Source organism: Neoarius graeffei, chromosome 15, assembly GCF_027579695.1.
Source record: "Neoarius graeffei isolate fNeoGra1 chromosome 15, fNeoGra1.pri, whole genome shotgun sequence".
Taxonomy (NCBI): Eukaryota; Metazoa; Chordata; class Actinopteri; order Siluriformes; family Ariidae; genus Neoarius; species Neoarius graeffei.
The window spans coordinates 5,075,715-5,096,403 of NC_083583.1; the positions used below are offsets into that span (position 1 = coordinate 5,075,715).

The window sequence follows — 20,689 nt, forward strand, 5'->3', positions numbered from 1 at the left end:
CAATTAAAATATTTAATCGCGAATCGCACATTTTTATCACATGAGAAACCATTGTAATTCTCTGATCAGCATAAAAAAGTGAATGGGCTTGCTTTGTACCAATGGTGTGTGTTTTTTTTTTTTTAATTGCAAAGCAGAGCTAGTAAGAGAAGTGAATTGGTTTACTGCTTGCGTTAGTCTACAACTCTAATCAGAGAGACAGGTTACACAGTGACGGTAGGCTTGACTCAATGCTATCCCAGAAATCCTTCCTGTAATATGCAAATTTGGCCGCCTCTGATTGGACAGCCAAATTTGCATATTACAGGAAGGATTTCTGGGATAGCATTGAGTCAAGCCTACCGTCACTGTGTAACCTGGCTCTCTGATTAAAGTTGTAGACTAACGCAAGCAGTAAATCAATTCACTCATGGTTCTCTTGCTAGCTGGGTGTGAACTGCGAGTCATTAGAATGATCAAAGGATTTCCCGTTAGGGTGATCAATAGCAAATTTAAGATGCCGTTCCTCACTCAATCTGGCAATTTGACTCTCTCTATAAATTTAGGCATCTTAAAATGTTTTTATTAATGCCAAATAAAATATCCAGCACAAATTATATATGATAGACATAAATTAATAATTTATAAATTTTATTTCAAACACGTTTTTAGTTAGTGGGACTGCAGCTTGTCACCGCTCCCGCCCGCATATGTGCACTTCCGGTCCCGCCCGCGCCCGCAATGAGCTTTCAAAATTTGTCCCTCGCCGCACTGCTTTGCGGCGAGTCCCGCGGGACACCCGCGGGAGTGCAGGGCTCTAGATGGGATTGGAGTGTCGACTTTCAGCTTTAATTCAAGGGCTTTAGCAAATATACTGCATGAACTGTTTAGGAATTACAGCCAATTTTTCAGTCCCTCCATTTTCACAGACTCAAAAGTAATTGGACAAACCGCCAATTATAAACATAAGCATCATTTTTATAGCTGGATGTGAATCCTAAAGTCTGGAGCCCATGGACTTCACCAAACACCGAGGTTCCTCCCTCAGGCCTTTACTGCAGCCGCCTTCAGTTGCTGCTCATTTGTGGGCTTTTCTGCCTTCAGTCAATGAAAAGCAGCTCAACTGGGTTGACTGACTCGGCCATTTAAGAACGTTCCATTTCTTTGCCTGAAGAAGCTCTTGGGTTTCTTTCGCAGTATGTTTTGGGTCGTTATCTATCTGTACTGTGAAGTGCCGTCCTGTCAGTTTTGCAGCATCTGACTGAATCTGAGCAGAAATTAAAGCTTCAAGCTTGAGTCAAGCTAAAGTCAGATGAGTTTGTGCATTGTGGGTAAATGGATAGAAGTATTATGTGTTCTTGAATGAATCATGGACACTCCCCGGCCACTTTAATAGGAACTTGTTGTTGATTCTAAGATCTTGGCTGCAGGAGTGGAACCCAATGTGTTCTTCTGCTGTTGCATGCTGAGATGCTTTTCTGCTCATCATGGTTGTAAAGAGTGATTATATGAGTTACTGTATCCTTCCTGGCCAAAAAAATAAAATCTTGAACCAATCTGTCCATTTTCCTCTGACCGCTCTGATCAACAAGGCAGTTTTTTTCCACCCACAGAACCGTCACTCACTCACTCACTCACTCACTCACTCACTCACTCACTCACTCACTCAGTGTTTTTTTGTTTTTCGCACCATTCTGTGTAAACTCTAGAGACTGTTGTGTGTGAAAACCCCAGGAGATCAGCAGTTTCTGAAATACTCAAACCAACACCCATGCTACAGTGAAAGGAAGTCACACTTAGTTTCTCATCTCTCATCTCATTATCTGTAGCCGCTTTATCCTTCTACAGGGTCGCAGGCGAGCTGGAGCCTATCCCAGCTGACTACGGGCGAAAGGCGGGGTACACCCTGGACAAGTTGCCAGGTCATCACAGGGCTGACACATAGACACAGACAACCATTCACACTCACATTCACACCTACGCTCAATTTAGAGTCACCAGTTAACCTAACCTGCATGTCTTTGGACTGTGGGGGAAACCGGAGCACCCGGAGGAAACCCACGCGGACACGGGGAGAACATGCAAACTCCACACAGAAAGGCCCTCGCCGGCCACGGGGCTCGAACCCGGACCTTCTTGCTGTGAGGCGACAGCGCTAACCACTACACCACCGTGCCGCCCACACTTAGTTTGAAATCACAATTTTTCCCATTCTGATGTTTGAACATTGTGAACATTAACTGAAGCTCTTGATTTGTATCTGCATGATTTGATGCATCGTGCTGCTGTCGAGCGATCGGCTGATTAGAGACCTGCAGAAAATAAAACAGCAGGTGGGCGTAGAGGTGTTCCTAATAAAGTGGCCAGTGAGTGTATGCTTGACTTCACAGTTACGTTTTTTTCTTGCCGTTAGAGTAGCAAAGGAATGTTCACAAGACTGCTAACAAGGGGGAAAAAAAGCCATGAGCAGAGGAAGTGTGCTGAAGTTCGTGGGCCAAACTGAGATTCTTTGGCATGAGATGAATCTACTTCCTCATGATATAGCTTGAAAGTTTATAGTAGGTGGCAACACGGATTTTTTTTCCCAGACTCTTTTGAACCACATATGGTTTTAAGAAAACAAGAGCCGCTGGCCACACAAACCAACCCCAGAAACCTGCCATTAACTTCACTTCAGAAAACAGGAGGTGATAAACCCGTCCAAACAAACATGGCCTAAAACCTTCACCATCCTGATCCTCTTGGTGGATTCCTCATGCTGATGAGCAAAAAGTTAGACAAGAGTCTCGAAAAGATGAGAGGTTTATGAAAAAGAGGAGATACTTACGAATATGAAGAAGTTAAAGATGAACATGAGGTACTTGATGCAGCTGAGGCAGTCTCCCTCCATGGCCGTGCTTCTCGCAGAGGCGTCTCCTTGCCCCTTTTGACATAAAACGAGATGGTCATCAGCATACAAGACGCAGTACAGGTCACTCTGAAGACAAGGGGATGGCTTTCTCTAGACACTGAGCAAAAAGCAGCAGCTCTGTGCTCTTAACTTAATTAAAACCAATGACCTCATTCTCTCTGACTTCCTCGCTTAAAAAAGAAAAGAAAGGAAAAAAAAGAAATGCATGGGAACAGACGTTGCGTTCATGCAAGAATTAAATCTATCAGCCGGTTAAATGAGTCGCTGACAGCTCCGGCTTCCGCTGGTACGAAAACGCAAAGTGAATTCTCCTAATCAGATTTCTCACGTCTCGTACAATCAGAGAGAAATAAAGAGAGCTGACACAGTGGAGCATGACGAGTTCGGTTACGCATGGTCATGAAATACAGAACTGCAAAATGAAGATGAGTGGGAGTAGAAAAGAGTGGCAGGAAGGGAAAAAAAAGAAAATTAAAAAAAAATCAAAAACACCATCAGGACGGGTGGAGCAGCACATTTGGTCTTGTTCACACCAGGAGCAGGACTCGGCAAACTAAATAAACATGTCCTCCCACGTCCTCAGACCACATGCTGCACGTTACAGCCAGACCACGTGATCCTGCTAATCATCCCAATGAAGCCGGGTGTTTTAACGAGCCTCAGGCAAAATCATGCACAAAGCAAGAAGTTGGGATTAAAGTCAGTCCAACAGAACTGATTTTAAAGGAAAACTCCCCGTAATCTGTTTAGATTGAAATATCCGTCAGTGATTCTGGAGCTGGGCGGCACGGTGGTGTAGTGGTTAGCGCTGGTGCCTCACAGCAAGAAGGTCCGGGTTCGAGCCCCGTGGCCGGCGAGGGCCTTTCTGTGCGGAGTTTGCATGTTCTCCCCGTGTCCGCGTGGGTTTCCTCCGGGTGCTCCGGTTTCCCCCACAGTCCAAAGACATGCAGGTTAGGTTAACTGGTGACTCTAAATTGACCGTAGGTGTGAATGTGAGTGTGAATGGTTGTCTGTGTCTATGTGTCAGCCCTGTGATGACCTGGCGACTTGTTCAGGGTGAACCCCGCCTTTCGCCCGTAGTCAGCTGGGATAGGCTCCAGCTCGCCTGCGACCCTGTAGAACAGGATAAAGCGGCTACAGATAATGAGATGAGATGAGATGAGATGAGATGAGATTCTGGAGCTAATTTGTTAATTTGGGCTAATTTGCTAATCTGTGATGGGGAAGCTTATTGGTTAGAGAAGCAGCTTTGGCACCAAAAGGTCATTGGTTCGAATCCCTGGACCAGTAGGAATGGCTGAAGCGCCCCTGAGCAATGCACCAAACCCCCAACTGCTCCCCAGGCTGCTCTGGGTGTGTTATACATCACTCTGGATAACAGCGTCTACTAAATGCCTGTAATGTAATGTAAGGTAATGTTATTTCTGTGGGAGTTCAGCGGCGACACGTGATTCTGACATCACAGAGAGCGCAGTTCTAAAGTCGCTTAAAAAAATAAGTCGACATTCTCAATTGTAACAGATAAGGCGAAAAACAAAACATCTTTTAACATGAGACGGCGTAGCTCATTCCGGCCCCGTCTAGTCCAGAAGGAACGATCTAAAGTGGGCCACCTTGCGCGATAAATGTTGCAAGCTATATACACTATATACAAGCGATATATACTGTAGAAGCGATATCCACCCGAGGAATACCGACCTATTTACCAGAAAGAATCCAAAACGGCGAGGAATTGACCGATTTTTGTTGAACTGCTGTTGAACTAAGGCTTTATTAGTCTATAACTTAATTAATAATTGTAATGAAGCAAATCTGGGTAAAAGTTCTATGCACCCTAGGTACCCCTACCTTCCTGCCAGAAAGAATCAAAATTAATGAAGAATTGAGGGAGAAGAAGGGATTTGTGTGGAAACTGCTCATTAGGGATTGATTAATTACTCCATATCTTCATTATTCATTGAAATTATGCAAATTTGTGCAGAAGCTATGTACATGCACCCCAGGCAGACCGACCTTCCTGCCGAAAAGAATAAAAATCGGTGAAGAATTGAGAGAGAAGAAGCGATTTACATGAAATGTGGACGCCGCCGGACAGACGATGGACAACGCATGATGGCATAAACTCATCACCTGTTGGCCGGATAAGCTAATTATGCAAACGCTAGTCTCAAAGTCCTAGAATGCAATGTAAAACGCTGTACAGATTGGCTCGGCTTGGCTTTTAGGCTATGCTCACACTCCAGCTCATGATGCTTTGCAATGGGTTATTGATGAAAATGAGGCGTTTTTGTGGTGATGCTTCCCCAAGCTTCAGGAAGTTTTCCCAAACCCATCTCCAAATATTAGCCAATGAAAACATCGCTACCAAATTTCAGTGCTTGCCTTTACATTTTTCACGATGTTTTAGCCACTCACGAGGCGGAGACACACCAAAAAAAAAAACTCACAAAGCTTAGAGAACATTCACCATGGTTCATATGATTGGTGGTGATGTAAACGATTTTTCATCACCAAGTATTCGCAAATTAAACCCATCACAAGCTGGAGTGTGACCGTCATCTTAGTCAGCGACAACATGGACGTTGGTATTCGTGTGAACACTGAAGCTTTGCAAGTTATGGAGAGTTTACCGATGAGGAGGTGAGAGAGAAGGACAGACTAAAACACTAAAGTGCCGCCGCATTGTTCTCTTTCGGTACACACGACAGGAAGGTTAATATATAACTGCATTTGACACGTGGTTATAACTTGTAATTTCCTACAATTGGTTACGACCTGTAAAAACCAGCAAATTTTAACTCGTCAGCTCGTGTTAGTCGTCTGAACTATAACCGTTCCTTCAGCGTGATGTGAAACCAACAAGTCCAGCTTCTCTCCTTTTAAATGAGTTTATAGCCGTAAACAAACACACTGCAAAAAATTGAAAGCTGAATTTGAGGAGAAAATTACTTGGAATGATCTTGCTGCATGGACCGATATTTTTACTTGATAAGACATCTTAGAATAAATTGGTTGCAATCTAGAACTAGGTTTAATAATCTCAGAATTGGTGTCTTTTATTCTTCTAATAGGAAATGCTCGATCGTTTTAACTATTTTCAAGATATTTTCACTTGCTAAGACATCATTTTTTGTAGTGCAGACGCAGTACTTGGTTAAATCTAGAACACCGATCATAACCTGACCGTGCTAATCACTGTTTTGAGAAGCTAAACATCAACATTAGCGTTATCGCTAATGTTAGCCGGCTAGCTTGTTGCTAACACGACTCGCTATTGCCTGCCGTTGTTGTTGTGCTACAATTTCAGTCTAAAGTGTAAGTAAGTAAGTTAAATTTATTTATAAAGCACATTTAAACACAGCTACCACTGACCAAAGTGCTGTACAGAATAAGAAAAATAATAATAATAAATGAGCATTCAGTAATAATAAATAAAAGACAAATTTGGAAAATAAACAAATGTGAACAATAAATGAATGTTAAACCAAACAGAACAGAACCTACAGCACAGACACACAAGAACACAAGAAATAAGAGGATTAGGGGACGAGGAAAGCAAGTGAATAGAGGTGAGGTTTTAATCTAGATTTAAAGGTGGGAATAGAGGGGGCGCATCTAATATCTGAGGGTAACTGGTTCCACAGTCGGGGAGCAGCCACAGCAAAGGCCCCATCACCTTTCTGTTTCAGTCGTGACCGTGGCACATGTAGTTGTCCTTTGCTAGAGGACCTAAGGGACCTGGTGACTGAATGGGGCTGGAGAAGTTCAGTGATGTAAACAGAGGCCTGTCCATTTAGAGCCTTAAAAACAATAAGTAAAACTTTAAACTGAATTCTAAAATGAATGGGGAGCCAATGCAGGGAAGCCAAGACAGGGGTGACATGTTCACGCTTCCTTGTACCAGTCAACAGTCTTGCCGCTGCATTTTGAACCAACTGCAGACGTGTTAGTGAAGACAGGGGGAGGCCAAGGTAGAGGGAATTGCAGTAGTCCAGGCGTGATGCAATGAAGGCATGGATTACTTTTTCCAGATCATTCTAAGATAAAAATGATTTGAGGTGGGAGATGATTCGTAACTGATAAAAACTGTTTTTAACAACAAAGCTTATCTGTTTGTCAAGACAGAGCCATGAGTCAAGTATGACCCCTAGATTTCTGGCATGGGATTTAACATACGGGGTGAGGTGAGCTAATTTGCTTGCAACAGTGCTTATGGATTTGGGAGGACCAAAGATGATGACTTCTGTTTTATCACTGTTTAACTGGAGACAGTTATTAGACATCCAAACTTTAATATCTTCAAGACAGTCCAAGAGAGACTGTACAGAGTCAGTGGATTTTAGTGGGAGATACAATTGTGAGTCATCTGCATATAAATGAAAAGAGATATTATATTTTCTAATGATGTCACCAAGGGGGAGCATGTATAGGCAAAAGAGCACTGGGCCCAAGATGGACCCCTGAGGGACCCCATAGGAGACAGGAGCAATGGATGAGGAGAACTGATCAATGGACACAGAAAATGTCCTATGTTTAAGATAGGGGCTGAACCAGTATAGTGCTGTCCCCTTAATGCCCACCCGCTGTTCTAGGCGAGCGAGAAGAATGTTGTGATCCACAGCGTCAAAGGCAGCACTAAGATCCAATAAAGTGCACTTAAAGTATCTTTTTATGAGCTTTAAAAAATGGTCTGACAGAACAAACAAAACAAGCGCTTTCATTAGAGGCATCCATGTTTTTTCCCCCACTTTGCACACTGAATATCCTAAAGTGGAAAACGGTGTCATTACAACGTGCAAATTATTGCTTCTGGCAGCGCAAATCCCACAGCACCACCATCAACACGGAAAAGGCAACTTATTACAAAATAAATCTCTGAACATCTGAGAAAAACAAATCTAATCTCAAGTCCAAGCTAAGCTCGTAAGTTAGTCGATGCTAGTTAAGACATGGAAGCATTGTGTTTTTGGAAGTTTTTTTTTTTCTTTTCAGCACAAAGCTGTAAAGAAATAAAACCTTCGTTTCAGAAGCTCAACATCTGAAGTAATAGACTGTCTATCTGTTCAGCCGTAATAAAGCCTTAGTATATTCCGTTTCCTGTACAACCCCATTAACATGAATAAAGTAAAAGGCGCGGTTTTAAAGCCTGTGTGATAACAGATGCTCCTGTGTGATGATGCACTCTGGGTAATGACGGGGCATTTGGGAAGATTTAGATTCGTGGTGCGGCTGTTCATTAGTGCACAGGGCTCTCAGTTCTCTCTCCAGCACACAGTTTTAATTCTCTCACACCGTCACAGAGAGAACGGCAGGATTTACTGCTGCCTCTGAGACCCGGGTGCAGCAGGAGGTCCGTACAAAAATACACCGAACACAGCTGGACGGAGAGAGCTGAGATTCATCCCACCTCTTTCCATATGAAACGGTTTGGGGGTGAGTCAGTAATCCTCCCTGACGGCTTTTTTATTCACTTAAAGTCATTTACAGCTCAATAGCGGGGGGGATAAAGCAAGAGAGAGAGAAAGAAAGAAAAGGAAAAAGAGAGAGAGGGGGAGAAAAAAGAGATAAAGAGAAAGAAAAAGAGAGACGGGGTAAAGAAAGAGAGACAAAGACGAGGAAAAAGAGAAAGGGAGTGAGAAAGGGGGAAAGAGAAAGAAAGAAAGAGAGAAAGCTAGGGAAATAGAGAAGAAAAAGAGAGAGAGAGATAAAGAGAGAGTGAGAAAGCGAGAGAGGGGGAGAAAAAAGAGAGAGATAAAGAAGGAGAGAGGGAGATAAAGAAACAGAGACAGTGGTAAAGAAAGAAAGAGAGGGGGAAGAGAGAAAGAAAGAGAGACAGAGATAAAGAAAAAAGAGAGAGAGAAAGAGAAAGTGAGAGAGAGAGAGAGAGAGAGAGAGACAGTGAGAGAAAGGGGAAGAAAAAAGAGAGAGAAAGAGAGAGGGGGAGAAAAAGACAAAGAGAGAGACAGAGAGAGAAGGGAAAGAAAAAAGAGAGAGGGGGGGAGAAAAAGACAAAGAGAGAGAGAGAAGGGAAAGAAAAAAGAGAGGGGGAGAAAAAGAGAGAAAGATAAAGAAAGAGAGAGAGAGAAAGGAGAGGAAGAAAAAGAGAGAGAGAGGGGAGAAAAAAGAGATAAAGAGAGAGAGAGATGGGGAAAGAAAGAAAGAAAGAAAGAAAGAAAGAAAGAGACAATGATAAGGAAAAAAGAGAGAAAAGGAGTGAGAAAGAAAGAAAGAAAGAAAGAAAGAAAGAAAGAAAGCTAGGGAAAGGGAGAAGAAAAAAGAGAGAAAGAGAGATAAAGAGAGAGGGAGAAAACGAGAGGGGGAGAAAAAAGAGAGATAAAGGAGAGAGAGAGGGAGATAAAGAGACAGAGGTAAAGAAAGAAAGAGAGGGGGAAGAAAGAAAGAAAGAAAGAAAGAAAGAAAGAAAGAAAGAAAGAAAGAAAGAAAGACAGATAAAGAAAAAAGAGAGAAAGGGGAAGAAAGAGAAAGTGAGACTGAGAGAGAGAGAGAGAGAGAGAGAGAGAGAGAGAAAGACGAGCTCTGTCAAGCCTGGTTGGGTTTGAGTTGTGTTAATCCAGCAGGTGTGTGTGTGTGTGTGTGTGTGGTCATCATCTCTGAAGGGATTGAGCTCTCCAGCTTTACTCAGGACCACCAACGTCAGCGTGTCTATCATTCGCCCATGGGAATAAAACACTGTGTGTGATGCTGTTATAGAAAATTAATCACCGATGCTGTAGTGTGCTGTCAGAACACGTCACGGAAAGGTGATTATTTTCCAATAACAGCACAACATGGAGTGTTTTAGTCCTCTAGTCTAATAGGATTCACACAGCAATCTGCTAATAAATATAATTATTAATTTATGAAAGAACAACATCGCTGCTTTTTTATCCATCTATCGTGACATTTCATGTTGTGCAACGTTCACAAAACGAGTTCTATCTGACGTTATAGCAGCTGTAAACAGCTGTTCCCTCACACACACACATGCCTCTGTTTAAGTTAATAAGTTAATGAGGTCATGTTACTGGGGAGAAAAAAAAACCCAAGAGTCTGTTGTGCAGTTCCCAATGAACGTGCTGTTGCTATGGAAACCATAATATGTCAGTGTGCGTACGTTAATGTACATAAACGTAGGATTTGCAGCTGCACTACTGTCAGAGCTGCTGTTCTAGAGAATTAATCAGTTCAGAATTCAACATTATTGTGGGATCCAGAGAAGGAAAAAAACCCAAAAACCCAGGTCTAAAAGCAGCGTTCCCTGCTACAGAGGAAACTTCTGAACCAGAACAGCACTGCACTTCTCGAGACGTCACTTAAAAATCAAGAGCACCGTGCGAGGAACCTGGCAAAGGAACGAGTCGCGGCTGAGGAACCGATCATGTACAGCTTTGTTCCAAATAAATCAAGCTGTCAGGGAGGCCTGGGAGAAGTGCAGCGTGCTCGAGTGATTTCCCACAGCTCTCGCAAAACAGCCCGTTCAGACGGCCTCCATCCATCAAGAAGCAGCCTCGCAGTCGAACGCTACTACACACACACACACACACAGTGCTTTGACGCTTCCTCATCATCTCAGCTCATTCGCTTCACTATAAATGCCCGTTTCAGATGTTTGGAAGCAATCAGAGGACGTCGAGGCATCTACAAACCATCTGCGTTTCACTCGCTTGAGTGACTGAATGCCTTCTCGTGAAATATTTCCGTTAGAGAACATCTGCCAAACTTGATTCTAACATCCAGTTCCTCTTTCAGATTCAGGTAAGCCACGCCCCCTACCTGAGCACTGAGGAATAAATCAATTTGCTATGTAGCTGTAAAGAAGCCAACGCCTTTAACTGATGCACACTCGGATGAGTGGCTGCACGTTAAGAAAAACAGACCACTGTGTAGATTTAATTACTGATCTACCCATCGATCATTCCAGATCGTTCTAGATCCATTCGAGAAGCGATCAAGAAGAACAAATTCACACGTCCTTCCTCGTGTTCAATCCTCTTCTCCACGCTGGAGACACAGCACCTGAGCCTTATCTCCGAGCTCGCCACAGAACCAGACACTAAACTGCATTATTAAAGCCTCTGTCACCATGGCAACGTGATTTGTGATGCTAAAAATCTGTCGAGTAAAGACACAGCAAAGACAGAACATTTCCTTCACGTTAGCATTTGATTCCCTTCTGTTCATAGGCGGTTTTAAACGGGGGCCAGAGGGGGCCAGTGCCCCTGTAGGTATCATGCCGCCATCTTGTGTCAGAACTACAATTCCCAGTCCACTTCCGTGTGACCTACGTCACGCGTGGGCGGGATCATCTACGTCATCATACAAGGAAACATAAAACAATGGGACAACGCTTCCATCTTTGTCTCTCACGTCTGGCTTCCGATGAATCTGGATGTATAAAGAGGCGCGCTCTCCACCCCAAAAAGACGTCTTCTTTCTTGCAAGATCCATCACTCAGCGCGATTTTCCTTCTTACCCTTGGCAAAGGTAAACTCTAGAGTCGCGCGATCTTTAAACTCAACCCGAGTTACAACCGGTTTACTTGCATTAGAAGTGACGTCACGACTGCAGCCCAGGCAGTCAAAAGTTAAGAAGCGATTGAATCCTTTTTAACTCAAAAGCGCTGTGCATCTTATTCTGATCAGAGACTTTTCCTCACGAACGCTGAGGTTCGGACCAAGAATCCTCTGCTTTCCACGGGAACCACCCAAGTGCTCCGCTGGACCCGAAAGTTTTCTGCGCCTCCATCCCGAGCAGCTCACGTGTTCCCACGGCGAGGCCTGAAACTACACCGGCGAATAGTTCTTCATATCTTGCTAAAGGCAGGATTAAGTAAGATTTTGGCATTTGGGCATAATTAGGATAGTCTTAGGAATTTGCTTTTATTTGAAATAGTGTGAATTTAAACCCAGGTTTATCTGTTACACTGTTAGACACGCAGCGTGTTGATTTATTTTGGTTCTATGTTCTCTCAATTGTTTAATAGATAGGCTGCGCATGCTTCTCTCTTTTATTCTTACTAACAATATAATTTCATTATTATACATCTTGATGTCATTTAAGATTTCAGTGGATTCAGTATGGTTATGAGCTAGTGGGTTAGCTACAGCTTCCCTTTTGTCTGCTTAGCAACACAAAGCTAATCAAGGCCTACCATGTGCTCAGCAGGCCATCAGGCCTGATAAACCACACCTCAGCTAGAAATCCACAAGCTAGCTTTTAGTTAGCTACGGCTAATACCCTTGTCTTTAGCAACACGTGCTCAGTAGGCCTCACCAGGCCTAACAAACACACTTTAGCTAGGCTATAGGGCCTTTCACAAACACATACTAGCAACACAAGGCTAATCTAAGCCTCCACCACGTGTAGTTAGCTACACGAGGCTAAACACAGAGCTAATCCTTTGTTCTGTTTAGATAACATTCTTTTGTTTAGCTACCAACAAGCTAGGCCTCCACCACGTGTAGTTAGCTACACGAGGCTAAACACATGGTCAAGTCCTTCACACTCTCTCTCTCTCTCTCTCTCTCTCTCTCTCTCACACACACACACCTCACTGCTTGTATATATTGATTTATTGATTTATCTTTTTATCTTTGTATAATAAATTCATTTATTAAACAAACTGTGTTTATTTGTGTGAACAACAATATCTGAAGTCCCCAATTTTCTCAAAGAATTCAAAAAGGGTGCAAATGTTATATAATATGGTAAGTGATCTTAATAATTTGGAAATGTACCATAATTTAGCTGTTTGGTAATTTATTATTAAGCACCAGGATTAATGGTATGATTCACTAAATGATTCATTGAACGATTCACCAAATGATTCACTAAACGATTCATTGAACGATTCACTAAATGATTCACTGAATGAGACTGATTCTATGGTATGATTCAATTCAAACGAGTCAAAGTAAATGATTCAATGGGATTGATTCATTTTAATTATTAACCTTCAAAATTTAATGAGACTGATTTAACGAGACTGATCACTTAATTTCAATAATTAACTGATTGCACCCACAGTTAAATTGGTGCCTCGTGTGAGGAGATTGGTTTGTTGACTTCTGGAATATTGTTCAACAACAAATAAACTCAGTTTAATTCAGCAACTGCTAAGGTATATCCCCAGGTGTGTTAAAACGGTTAACAGTAGCCTGATAACCATATCACAAATACTCATAACCTATTCAACTTAGGATAAGAGAGCATTTCCAAATAAACCTTATTAATTAATTATAGTTAATTAATAATGATTAAATTAATAATTAACTTGATTAATTATCTAGTATCCAGCCTAAGTAAAATAGCATCCCCTCCTGTCTCAAAAATGGAAGACAACGCTCAAGACGTGTCTCTCCTTGAGGTCATCGCAGACCTCATTCACTGCTCTGCCTCTGAAAAGGCAAACATTAAGTACACGAGTGAGAGTGAATGCCAAAACAACTTAGATAACTCAAACAAACATATGAGAGATCCAAAAAGAACAACTATTAGTGTCCAAGCGGCACTAGGTAAGCTATTCCTATCATACTTCCAAAATGCTGATTCAGAAATCAGATGCCTTCGCGGAGAGGTTGAAAGGCTGACCACCAGCAATGCCAAGCTGACAGCCGATAATAATGATTTACATAGGGAGTGTGAGCTCTTGAAGACCTCCCTTGATGATTGCACCGAACGGCTAGAGAAAGCCGAAATGGTTGCTAAGAGGGATGCCCAGGAGCAGACCCCCCAAGAGCAGCGCGAGGGGCGTGAAAGACCCCCAACAATGCGCCAAAGCTCAGAGCGGGAAGAGGCGTCCAAACCGGACACCGTAAATGATCTGGTCGAGAACCAGACATCCCGCCAAACTCCATCAACTCGCTACACGACTCCGTCGTCATCTAGCCAGGATGGAGCCGCCCTGTGCTCATCCCGAGCCCAGGCCCGTAGCACACCTAGGTCAGTGCGCTTCAGTCTCCCTGATCCATCTTCAGATGAATCAGACTATGAATCTAGTGCGAAACGGGAACAACACCAGAGTAGCTTAGATAGTGAGTGCTCAGAAGAGCCAAGAAGGTCGCACAAGGACGTGCACCAAACCCTTCGCTTCCGGCAAATTGACCTACTTGCCAAAGATGTCGAGCAATTCGATCCCAACAATCAAAGAACTAACGTAAATGATTATTTACGAGGAATTGACCGATGCCTGATGGACCTCCCGAACGCCACAACACGTGAAAAACTGAGACTAATCTGGAAGACCTCCAGTAGTAACGTTCGTGCCTTTTTAGAGACTCTACCCCCAAACATTCGCGATAGTTATTCGAAACTTCGCAATTACATGAGGGAAGAATATGCGCCATACACGGACGAAACCTCCGCGATATTGTGTGCATTACAAGTCAAACAAAAACGGTCTGAGGCGCCTCGTGAATATTACAGACGGCTACGTACTGCCTATTTCCAAGGTAGTAGCGCACCAGGGCTGGAAGAAGATAGAGGTTTCATATCTCTCTTCTTACATAACCTCCACCCAAGCGTGCGGACCCATGTCACACTGACGTGTCGACAAGGTCGCTATTCGATGAGGGAAATTAGGCGACTAGCCCAAATGACCTGGGAGACCATTGTCAAAAACGGAAACGATGATGAACCCAGAGTCCTTAGCCTCCAGGGTGAGGACAAGCCCCCGCTAACCTTAGAAGGAGGTGAAGCACCGAAAGGGGGACCCACCTGGAAAAATTCCGGTCCAGCCCGATCCTTGCCGAGCCATCACAAGGGTGAGTGGAAAAATCGACAAGGTAAGGCCAGGAGGGACCGAGGGCGAGTCCACAGTGACTATGGCAATCGCCCATCACATGAAAAGGGTCGTAGGGAACAAAACGGTTGGCAGCAAAACCGTCATCCCCGCTCTGACCAGAAACGGCAGAAGCGTTCCGACCGTAGCTTTAAACGCAAGGGTAGAGACGACCAACACAGTGACTCAGACCAACCTGGTGAGTTCCACTCAGAGCTGGACTCTTTAAAAGCCCAGCTGGCTGAGATTAAAGAACTGTTACAGGAGATGTCAGACCCCTCAACAGAGAAAACAAAAGAGCGCAAGAAAAATGGCAAAAAGCTATTTGCTGGCATGACTAGGCCAGGAACCACGGGTATATCTCGTGAAAGGGGGAGGAGATCCCTCTGAAACAGCAGGCGAGGGTCAGGATGTAGGGCCCCCCTGGTGGTGAAGGCAAACACAAAACGCACCTCTCATGTGCGCTAAAGTCTTCACCACCATTTCTCAGACACACGGCTCTCACAAGGCGACCCAATCCCAACCAAGCCCTGCGACATAAACTTAGTCAACTTCACACAAAACAAAACCCCACAGTCGTTGGATCCCACAAAATATGCACAAACCCGTTGCGACGAGATCAGTGCGAACACCGATCAACCGAGCGCCACGCGAGATCAAATTTCGTATGAACCTCAGTTCATGTCTTTGCACACCGAGTTCGATGTCGAAACACCCGACATTGCGACTCCCCCCAGTGGCAAAAATCTCCCTCTATCCATCGACACAGACACCCATTTCACTGCTGGTGTAATGGCTGCGCTGTGGAACATGTTAGGCGTCGAGGTGAAATTCAATATCGCGTACCACCCTCAATTCTCTGGTCAGGCTGAACGAGCCATTCAAGCCATTGTGAGCATGCTGCGAGAGTATATCACAAACCATGGTAAAATTTGGGACGTGAAACTTCCCTTGGTGCTAAGGGCCATTCGGTCCACCCCTCATTGCGCCACTGAAGTCACACCCTTTGGGATGATGACTGGGCGAGAGTCGGTTCTTCCCCCGCATCTCCTATACAAACCAGAGGCCATGAGCATCGCGATTGCATACACCGCACATCAATATGTCGCCGACCTACAACGCCACCTACAATCGACCTTTACAGGTGCCCAAAAGAATCTCGATTCGAGAGTAGAAGGACACAAAGCCTACTACGCCCGAATCTCAGAGAAGTTCCTACCACCCTGGTCGAGACCTTTCGATCGTGGGAAAACCGTTCCCCGTCGCGTATCACATTAGGACATCTAGGCCTAATCAAACCCTTTCATATCGATTTCCATAATCGAATCAAACCTTGTTGAACAGTCCTCACCCCAAAAGGGGGTGGACGACAGCTAGGCCCATCATGTCCACCTAGCTTGTACGCATCACTCAACCATAAGCGTACACTAACCTTCCCGGTCAGACTTCACCAACCCAATGAAGTAACCCTTCAGTATAACATGGTAGAAAATACTAAAATCCGCTATTATTACTAGTGTGTATTCATCGCAAATACACCTGGCATATAGTCTTGGCAGTGCTATCCTCACTTTTGTGAATCCACAAAACTTAGAGATGTGCACCTTCACGAAAGACATCCACTGGGTCTGCCCAGGCAACCCATACATAACACTGCACACCTAGCTAGATAAGATGGTCTGTGTCCCCGACAGCTAGCTGCAGTAGCGCACGCTTTCTAGCCAGACCACCCACTGCTATTACACCATTCTAGAAGATTAGGTTTGCCAACCCAAACACTAATACTTCTTTCCTTCCTTCATTTCTTCTCTTTTTTTTTTATGCATAAGAAATTGAACACTACATGTTTCATGTTCCATGTTTAATTTTTTTTTATGTGGTTTTGATCTAGTTAGTTAGATAATGATTATATGCCCAAATGCCCATAGTGATATGCCCAAAATGCCTCTGTCTCCAACTGTCTTACTGGAACTCACAAGTTTACACAGTCTTCGCAGGACACTATGGACTGCACAGGACAAGTCTACCTCAAGGACTATGGACACGGCGATGATACGATACGGTGCTCTCAGTGCTACGACTCCGTCATACCCCTGAGACCAAAAGGGGGACTGTAGGTATCATGCCGCCATCTTGTGTCAGAACTACAATTCCCAGTCCACTTCCGTGTGACCTACGTCACGCGTGGGCGGGATCATCTACGTCATCATACAAGGAAACATAAAACAATGGGACAACGCTTCCAGTGAATGTGAGTGTGAATGGTTGTCTGTGTCTATGTGTCAGCCCTGTGATGACCTGGCGACTTGTCCAGGGTGTACCCCGCCTTTCGCCCGTAGTCAGCTGGGATAGGCTCCAGCTCGCCTGCGACCCTGTAGAACAGGATAAAGCGGCTACAGATAATGAGATGAGATGAGACAACGCTTCCATCTTTGTCTCTCACGTCTGGCTTCCGATGAATCTGGATGTATAAAGAGGCGCGCTCTCCACCCCAAAAAGACGTCTTCTTTCTTGCAAGATCCATCACTCAGCGCGATTTTCCTTCTTACCCTTGGCAAAGGTAAACTCTAGAGTCGCGCGATCTTTAAACTCAACCCGAGTTACAACCGGTTTACTTGCATTAGAAGTGACGTCACGACTGCAGCCCAGGCAGTCAAAAGTTAAGAAGCGATTGAATCCTTTTTAACTCAAAAGCGCTGTGCATCTTATTCTGATCAGAGACTTTTCCTCACGAACGCTGAGGTTCGGACCAAGAATCCTCTGCTTTCCACGGGAACCACCCAAGTGCTCCGCTGGACCCGAAAGTTTTCTGCGCCTCCATCCCGAGCAGCTCACGTGTTCCCACGGCGAGGCCTGAAACTACACCGGCGAATAGTTCTTCATATCTTGCTAAAGGCAGGATTAAGTAAGATTTTGGCATTTGGGCATAATTAGGATAGTCTTAGGAATTTGCTTTTATTTGAAATAGTGTGAATTTAAACCCAGGTTTATCTGTTACACTGTTAGACACGCAGCGTGTTGATTTATTTTGGTTCTATGTTCTCTCAATTGTTTAATAGATAGGCTGCGCATGCTTCTCTCTTTTATTCTTACTAACAATATAATTTCATTATTATACATCTTGATGTCATTAAGATTTCAGTGGATTCAGTATGGTTATGAGCTAGTGGGTTAGCTACAGCTTCCCTTTTGTCTGCTTAGCAACACAAAGCTAATCAAGGCCTACCATGTGCTCAGCAGGCCATCAGGCCTGATAAACCACACCTCAGCTAGAAATCCACAAGCTAGCTTTTAGTTAGCTACGGCTAATACCCTTGTCTTTAGCAACACGTGCTCAGTAGGCCTCACCAGGCCTAACAAACACACTTTAGCTAGGCTATAGGGCCTTTCACAAACACATACTAGCAACACAAGGCTAATCTAGGCCTCCACCACGTGTAGTTAGCTACACGAGGCTAAACACAGAGCTAATCCTTTGTTCTGTTTAGATAACATTCTTTTGTTTAGCTACCAACAAGCTAGGCCTCCACCACGTGTAGTTAGCTACACGAGGCTAAACACATGGTCAAGTCCTTCACACTCTCTCTCTCTCTCTCTCACACACACACCTCACTGCTTGTATATATTGATTTATTGATTTATCTTTTTATCTTTGTATAATAAATTCATTTATTAAACAAACTGTGTTTATTTGTGTGAACAACAATATCTGAAGTCCCCAATTTTCTCAAAGAATTCAAAAAGGGTGCAAATGTTATATAATATGGTAAGTGATCTTAATAATTTGGAAATGTACCATAATTTAGCTGTTTGGTAATTTATTATTAAGCACCAGGATTAATGGTATGATTCACTAAATGATTCATTGAACGATTCACCAAATGATTCACTAAACGATTCATTGAACGATTCACTAAATGATTCACTGAATGAGACTGATTCTATGGTATGATTCAATTCAAACGAGTCAAAGTAAATGATTCAATGGGATTGATTCATTTTAATTATTAACCTTCAAAATTTAATGAGACTGATTTAACGAGACTGATCACTTAATTTCAATAATTAACTGATTGCACCCACACCCCTGTAACATTGCTCCTGGCCCCTGTTGTGGCCCCTGTGCTGAACAGATAATAAGATTTATTAATTTCGACGTGCGCTGGCTCGAAGATCGGAACTGACATGACGGAGTGTTCTACACGGACTCCTTAAAGCGCTACATGCACACTGTCACCTGCAGCAGAAAGACCAGCAGCAGCACGAATTGTAAACTTCGGACGTGAGAGATAACAGCTGTCACGTCCGAAGTTTTTTGATTGAAAAGCCATCAGATACAGTAGCATTGACACGTTTCACTGAGCCATATAAAGAAGTATTTTTTGAGCTCTTTAGACTATGCAAAATAGCTGTGGCACTCCCAGTGAGCTCTGCCTCTTGTGAGCGGAGTTTCTCCACTTTGAAACTGGTGAAGACCTACGGTACCTCCGATCCACCATTAGTGAGGAGCGTCTAAGCAATCTTGGTGTGCTCAGCATTGAATCCAGAAGGTCCAAGGCTTTGAACCTTGATGCATTTGTAGACCGTTTCTCAAGGAGTCACAATCGCAGAATCTTGTTGTTGTAGTGTTTCAGCCTGCTGTGAATGCTATAGGGTGATTCTGAGACCACTGTATGTGAATTTATTTTTTCTTTCTATTTTCCCCCTCTGCTGTACATAAAGAAAGAGTGAGATGATGACAGTGTGATTTAGATAAAGATAGTGATTGTACATTCAAGTCTCATGCTGTGAAAAAGAAAATTCATTCATGCTGTGAATTTAAAAAGTGTCATTGGACAGATAAAAGGTTCATTGTATGCAAAAATAGAAATCTTATTTTACAAAAAAGAGAAACATGGTTTTAAGATTTATTGAGCACAATTTATTTTATCTTTAGGCTATTGAGACAGAATGTTTCTCATTGTATTTATGCTCAGTGTATTTTGTTTTGGTTTTAAATAAACTAAACAAAACATTTTGAACGCTTAAATATTGCCATGTTTTTTCCTTATATGTGCTCCCCTGAAAAAACACTGGCCCCACCTCGGCCCCCCTAGTAATTTTGGTCTAGAACCGCCACTGCTTCTGTTTTTTTGGGGTTTTTTCGGAACCATTTCATAACATTCTGAGAATTATCTATTTTGGCAAACAAACACAGCATCGTTCTGAGAAAAGACAACATACTCTGAAACATCACGGGTTACCACGAGGTTTCTGAGAGGTTTGAAGTTATTTAAATGTTACTGGAATGTTAAGGGAACGTTCTCTGAAACATCACAGGCTATTACAAGATTCTCAAGAGATTTCAAATGATGTAAACGTTACTAGAATGTTAGAGGATTGTTCTCTGAAACATCATGGATTACCACAAGGTTTCTGAGATGTTTGAAGTTATTTAAACGTTCTAGTAATGTTAGACAAAAGTTCTCTGAAACATCACGGGTTACCACAAGGTTTCTGAGAGGTTTCAAGTGATTTACAGGTTACCAGAACATTAGGAGAACGTTGTCTGAAACATCATGGACTTCCACAAAGCTTCTGAGGCTACGTTTACATTACGTCAAATCAGCGGATCATCAGATTAACGTTCTTAAAACGATTCGCGTTTACACTAAAACCGTTAGCCGTGCACACAGCAACGCCAATACGCGGATACGCTAATCACATGACTTTAGACGGCGCGTAACATGATCCCAGTGCATTTAGGGCATGCACAAGGCTCACCACTTGCAAGTAGAAGGATGGCAAGCCGCGCAAGGCTCACCACTTGCAAGTAGAAGGATGGCAAGCCTAATACACGGATACGCTCGGCTCCGCAGGCATCCTGCGCTCCAAATCACTCCGCCCTGAACAGCGAGTGCCCTCTGGAGGGTGCGCACTCCAGCCCTGCGCAGCTCACACAGCGCGCGAGTGAAGTGAACAAGCCATGATTCGGGACTGAGCCGCTGTGTGTGTGATCCCAGCGCATATCACTTACCACT

At 43.5% G+C, this 20,689-nt stretch overlaps 1 protein-coding gene across 3 annotated transcripts in view; it reads right to left on the reverse strand.

Annotated features, from left to right (window-relative positions):
• Window positions 1-20,689, reverse strand: part of tspan18a (tetraspanin 18a) — a 154,117-nt gene that overhangs the window by 9,302 nt on the left and 124,126 nt on the right. For all 3 annotated transcript variants that reach the window (XM_060940403.1, XM_060940404.1, XM_060940402.1), the window contains one exon: window positions 2,807-2,902. In XM_060940403.1, coding sequence (XP_060796386.1) covers window positions 2,807-2,902 — 96 coding nt within the window. The remainder of the gene's footprint in view (window positions 1-2,806; window positions 2,903-20,689) is intronic.